Source organism: Pygoscelis adeliae, unplaced genomic scaffold (assembly GCF_000699105.1).
Source record: "Pygoscelis adeliae isolate BGI_AS28 unplaced genomic scaffold, ASM69910v1 Scaffold75, whole genome shotgun sequence".
NCBI classification, from domain to species: Eukaryota; Metazoa; Chordata; class Aves; order Sphenisciformes; family Spheniscidae; genus Pygoscelis; species Pygoscelis adeliae.
Window position 1 is genome coordinate 4,403,105 of NW_008824772.1, and position 6,256 is coordinate 4,409,360.

The 6,256-nt window shown below is 38.6% G+C and overlaps 1 protein-coding gene across 1 annotated transcript in view; it reads left to right on the forward strand.

The window, feature by feature from the left end:
• The window catches only part of CA10 (carbonic anhydrase X), a 211,613-nt gene extending 205,907 nt beyond the window's left edge, over positions 1-5,706 (forward strand). The window contains exons 7-9 of the mRNA XM_009323721.1: positions 2,162-2,316; positions 4,655-4,829; positions 5,684-5,706. Of these exons, the coding sequence (XP_009321996.1) occupies positions 2,162-2,316; positions 4,655-4,829; positions 5,684-5,706 (353 nt within the window). The remainder of the gene's footprint in view (positions 1-2,161; positions 2,317-4,654; positions 4,830-5,683) is intronic.
• The last annotated feature ends 550 nt before the right edge of the window (positions 5,707-6,256 follow it).

Below are 6,256 nucleotides of genomic sequence, written 5' to 3' on the forward strand. Positions count from 1 at the left end.
GTCACAAAAATGATCAGGGGGATGGAACACCTCTGCTATGAAGAAAGGCTGAGAGAGTTGGGGTTGTTCAGCCTGGAGAAGAGAAGGCTTCGGGGAGACCTTATTGCAGCCTATCAGTACTTAAAGGGGGCCTATAAAAAAGATGGCGACAAACTTTTTAGGAGGGCCCGTTGCAACAGGACAAGGGGGAATGGCTTTAAACTAAAGGGGGGTAGATTTAGACTAGATATTATTACTATAAGGAAGAAATTTTTCATGCTGAGGGTGGTGAAGCACTGGCACAGGTTGCCCAGAGAGGTGGTGGATGCTCCGTCCCTGGAAACATTCCAGGTCAGGTTGGACGGGGCTCTGAGCAACCTGATCTAGTTGATGATGTCCCTGCCCACAGCAGGGGGGTTGGACTAGGTGACCCAAACTATTCTATGATTCTATGATATGCCAAGATTATTTTGTAAAATAACACACACATTTAAAATACGAAATAACTGTAAGGCACTGGTCAATGTGGTATAAATGTTACCACTCTCACCTTGACACTTTAACCGATGCTATAGCCACTAATATTGCTACCCCAGAAGCCTGTAGCATGTTGACTGCATTATGTCAAAATAAAAAAAAAAGGGCACATTTGCTTTGCCTGTGGTGGTTGATTTTCTGTTGCCCAAGACAGTAGTCTGCAGTCCTTTTTTTTTTTCCCATTAGGTAGTATGAGACAAGCATTTTGCTCATCTAAGTTTCATCCTTCAGCAATAATACGTTAAATTCAAGTTAAATTACTCTTTTCTTTTTTAGTTCTTATACGCTTCCTTGATCGTTCATATTTCTTTCCTTGGTTCCATTTACAATCTTTTCCCGATGGCCAAGGAACTGTTTATCAGCTTTAAAAAAAAAAAAAAAAACCAAAAAAAAACCAAAAACTGTTTAAACTTACAGTGAATGGTACATGAAAATATCAGAGAATCCAACAGAAATGCCTGAATTATTGACATTGCCTTAAAAGATTCACTTTCAACATTTTTATTTAGCCTGAGCAGTATCTTCTATTTTATTAGTACTATCTTCCTTGCCTTCCACTAAAATCAATGCCAGTTCTTCTTGTGTATTGAAAAGGGAAACATGCCTAAATACGCAGCTTTCCTTGCCTGCATTTTAGCACTCACTCTGCAAATGAACCATATTGAACGCGCTACATGCAAGTGAAAGCATGCAAAGAGATTTCACAACGTTACGGCTCGTAACCATCCCAGCTTTCTCCGAGATACACGACAGCAGTAGCATATAAGAAGTAAAGTGTGTATATCCCCGAGTATTTCCTATTAAGGAACTCCTACAGCCTAAGATTTGGCAGGAAATTCTGAGCTCCAGTTTTGACAGCACTGCCAAAAATATTGTAGGGGCAGCATTACACAAGGGAAATAGTGCACATAGTATCAAAGTTCCTCAGCCTTTTCTATGAATTTTGAAAGATATAACCATATCTCATTATATTTTGATACATGTGCACAGGGTGAATTCTGTTGCAGAGGGATACCTCATTAATTCCCAGGGAGACTTACAACAAAAGCAGGGACTCTAGTAAGCTGCTTTCCAGCATACTTTTTCACCCCAATTTTAGCATTCGGAGTGAGCTTGCACTGCATCCACCCCCACTGCGCACATGAAAGGCCAGCAGGCTTCATTGAGCAGCTTTATTATCATGCATTAACCTTAACTTCCTCCTGTGGTAGAAGGGCAATTAAGTTTTAACACTCTTGGCCTTCCCAAGGCTTTGTTGAGCAAAAATTGTTAATCACTCCAAGCTACGATAAGTCGACATTCTCCAAAAGACTGCTGCATCTAAATCAATAACTGCAGCTTCAAGAAGCTTTTAGCTCCAGTTCTTAAACATGATTCAGAGTTTCACTGTGAATGCTTGGGCTAAACTCACAGAAGGTGTGCACAGGCGTCTAAGAGTAGAACTCAACCCAAGCAGGATTAGTGAATTCATGTTACTTGTTCTTGTACAAACTGCTGGAGCATTCAGAAATGTATGTTCATTACACTTCATATTTCGGTAAAACTGATTATGATGTTCTGGAATAAGGACTGTACATAAAAAGGGTGGGATTATTTTTGTGAAGCTATGGTTTTATCTCAATTATTTTCCTTCTTTATTCTCCAGATGATGCATACTTACTACAGGGGCTTAATATTGAGGAACTTTATCCAGAGACGTCTAGTTTCATTACATATGATGGGTCAATGACAATTCCACCCTGCTATGAAACAGCAAGCTGGATAATAATGAACAAGCCTGTCTACATAACAAGGATGCAGGTAAAAATAATAAAGAAGTTACTCGATCTGGTATAGGTACAAAAGAGTATTTTAAACATATATATTTGTGGCTTTACATACAAAATCAGATTCATTTGCTGTAGGGATCTCTGCCTGCAATTTATACAGTTTGCAAAAGCATTGAAGAGTTTTTGGCCAAAATGAAAACATTGACTATTTAGAGCTCCCTAAGTATCTATACACACACATATGTACTTTGAGGTGGGCCCTACTTTCAGTGAGGGTTTGAACCAAATGGTTTCCAGCAGTCTCTTCAAAACTAAATTATTCTATGGTTCTGTGAATAGAGATATGGGGATTCTAAAACAAATCTAGCAGTGCTGTGCAAAAATAACTGAAGTTTTAAGTATAACAGAGGCCATTCTTAGGTCAGAAAGAAACAGACAAATTGTGAGTGACATTCATGGCCATTTAAATGCACATCGATAGCACGTTAATGTGACAGAGATCTAATATATGGATGAAAAATCAGCCAGTGCTTTCTGGTATAGAATAAGATGACAGGATAGACATTGCAAGTATCTTCAGAAAAATCAGACTGAAAAATTGAAGCCCCTATTAGAAAGAAGCAGGATAAATTATGCAAAAGAAAACATGATTAATTTCATAGTCAAAATTATGCTGTTGAGGAAACACACGAGTGGAAAAGCCGTAAAGACTACATTTCTGTATGACTCACTCACAATCCAAGGCCTAACATCAGAAAACAACAGGTTTAACACCAATTGCAGTCTTCTCCAGAGCTTCCATCAATGAGTTGCCTACGGAGCTGTGAGCTGAACTAAAACCTATTCTCTTGCGTACTAGAATCCCGAAGGAATACTTGAACCACCATCTGCCTGTCCCAAGCATGCAGCAGAGCAATCTGGCCTAAGAAATGAAATGAGGAATGATAAGACAACCCTAAATATTACTTTGGGATTTAAAAATCATATTAACCTTATAAATAAGATGACTTTAAAAAGCCTGAGAGATGTTATATCTTCGTGATATTCCTTCTGTCCAATTTTGTCTAGATGCAGAGAAAGCACTTTGTTTCTTTTCTAAATGGGTACTTTGGGAGAATGACACGGCTGAGCACAGGCAGACATGCTGTACATTCTGAACTTTTCAAGCAGGAGACCTGAACATTTTCCTGCAAGCAACATTTTTAGTTACAACATTAATGTGCAAAACAAGGATTAGAATATTTCTGGAGTCTGTGCTAGTACCTATGGGTTATAATCTCATGATACTTACTCCTTGTCACGCTTTACTGGTTAGTTACATCCTCCACTATTAGCGCTGCAAACTGATTTCATGGAATACTTACTAATTACATCGTGTACTCAGACTGAAAAAGCAACGCACAAGTTTTCCCTAGAAGCTGTTAAAGATTTTCAGTATGTAAACCCCAGCTACTGGGTTTCCCCATTTAAGCATTAAATGGCACAACCAAACCTCTTAAATTGTACACTGACGTGGAAAATATTTTCTTTTTATATTTTTAAACCAAAATAATGTTAGGGTTTCTGATTTACAAATTGCAGCCTTTTTTTTTTTCCTCCTCTCTCCAGTTTCCTATACAAAGTTTGAAAGATTTTGCTTGACTTGAACCAATTAACATGCTTTTAGCACAGCTGCATAGTCATCATAAGAACCATTGTCATCTGCTTGTAGTTTGCATCCAACCACTGCGGGGCGCACTGAAAATCCTGAGTCTGTCAGCAATTCCCTCTCTGCCGATCCGTAAAACCGTCTCAAAAGAAGGCCAGAGTCTACCAGAAGAATACTACAGGCACAGTACAGACAGTATCAGGACAGACCTGTCAATGGAGAGAGGATTTCGCTTTTTAACATCATTAATTTCATGACTTCAGCAGCATGACTCTGTCAGTTATCCTTTCCATCCTGACTGGCCATACCTGCTTCTTGAATACCATCATCCAAAACTCTGTCTTCTCAACCGGAAGCTACGCTAATAGCTACAAAACTTAGGAAATTAGTTCTTGTCATTCATCAAGTTCATCTTCTCTGCACCAGCTGCTGCCATCCAGTACTCTGGATTCCATTTGTTTCCTGCTCAGCCAAGGACACCTCATACCATTTTCGTTGACTCCACACAAAACTAGTTACTTTTGTTTAAAATGGGGCTCAGAAACAGAGGACCGCAGAAGGAACAGTTTTACCTCGTTAACTCTTTCAACCCACCTCTGACTACAAATCACTGAAATTCTGTTTAACTTTCATTTATTAAGTAGTCTATTTGATAGTGTTGTATGTTGTTTACTTGCAGGAAAGACCAGTACTAAAAATCCTTGTTTTGTATTTTGTATAGATGCATTCTTTACGACTGCTAAGCCAGAATCAGCCATCACAGATATTTCTGAGCATGAGCGACAATTTCAGACCAGTCCAGCCTCTCAACAATCGATGTATCCGAACTAATATCAACTTTAGTTTACAGGGAAAAGATTGTCCAAACAATAGAGCACAGAAACTACAGTATAGAGGTACGTTCTACCTCCAGAATAATCCTTTCTATGCTTACACCGAGCTCTTTTCTTTGAGAAACCCAAGTGCATAACAAAGCGTACAAATAAAAACAGATGAAACTCCAGATCTGGGGGACTAATGGTATGAGTCAAACATTACATATTTGAAATGGATGAGGAAATTTGCCCAGAAACATGCAGGAAAAGCATGACAAAAACCAGTCTGGGACATCTAATATTTTTTTAAAGGCAGATAGGACAGGCCTTCAGTTTTCTAGCCTCATTTTAAAGTCTTCTCACCTTAGAAAGCGCATTTTGCTCTGTCTTACCCACCTTGGAAAGAAAAAGGGGGATGGCTAGTCTTGATGACAGCTGATCTCAAACAATAAATTTCACTTTGGAGGTGGCACCACCATAACAAACACCCAAATTGGAAAGTTTTGTATTACACAATGGATATTAAACAAATGAACCAAGCCAGTCTCCTGCTGGTAGAGTCTTACACTGCCACAGCTGGGGGCTCACAACTGAGCTGTAATGTGTCTTATGCATCTTTTAGCCTACGCACACACAGTTGTATTACCTGCAATAATGGTATAGAAGCGCCTTCTTACCAATAATACTATGGTTATGAAGGAATGCTACTGAAGGGTGGAAAAGAAAGTACATTTTCAGCAACAAGGCTGACAACTGAGTTGCAATACTTCAAAGAAACAGTCATTCAGACTTAATTCTTTTCCAGAAAGAGGAGGAAACTGAACCTCCTGGCTGTTTCAAGACATTTTAAGTTCCTAACACAGTGTTAAATCCAGCCAGTTTCATATTTGGAGTTCATTAAAGCATAATTGTTTTTTGTTTTGTTTCTCTTTCAGTAAATGAATGGCTCCTCAAGTAAGAAAGACAGAGCAGGCAGAACCCATAACCTCAGTGGAATGCGACTACTGTGAATTGACATAATCTAGAATGCACCCAACCTCACTCTCTTTGGGTTCGCGACAGCATGTGCAAATGTGCTGTAGGAAAAGAGCTGCCATGTTGGAAACAACTAAAAATTCATTCATATGATCGTTGGTAATTAAAAAAAAAGTAAAAAGACAGCATTACAGTAAATGTGATTACAATTTTGATACAGTTTTCCTGAACTAATTTAGCTTCACAAAGAAAGACTTTTCAGCCTTTGTACATATGAAATTCTTCCTCTATTTCCCCCTCCCTCAAATTAAAAAAAAAAAAAAGAAAAAAAGAAAGAAAAAAGGTGGCTCGGTACAGCATCAAAGTGGAGTTGTGTTCTGTGTGCCAAGTAATCCTTGGAAAGCTCTCATTATTTCACTATCATTAATGGATACTGACAAGACAGAACAAGATGACTGTAGAGGAAATTTATTTCTAGGTTATGATCTTTCTGTTCATTTAATTAAAAAAGGGACAGACTTTGAGAGATAAGT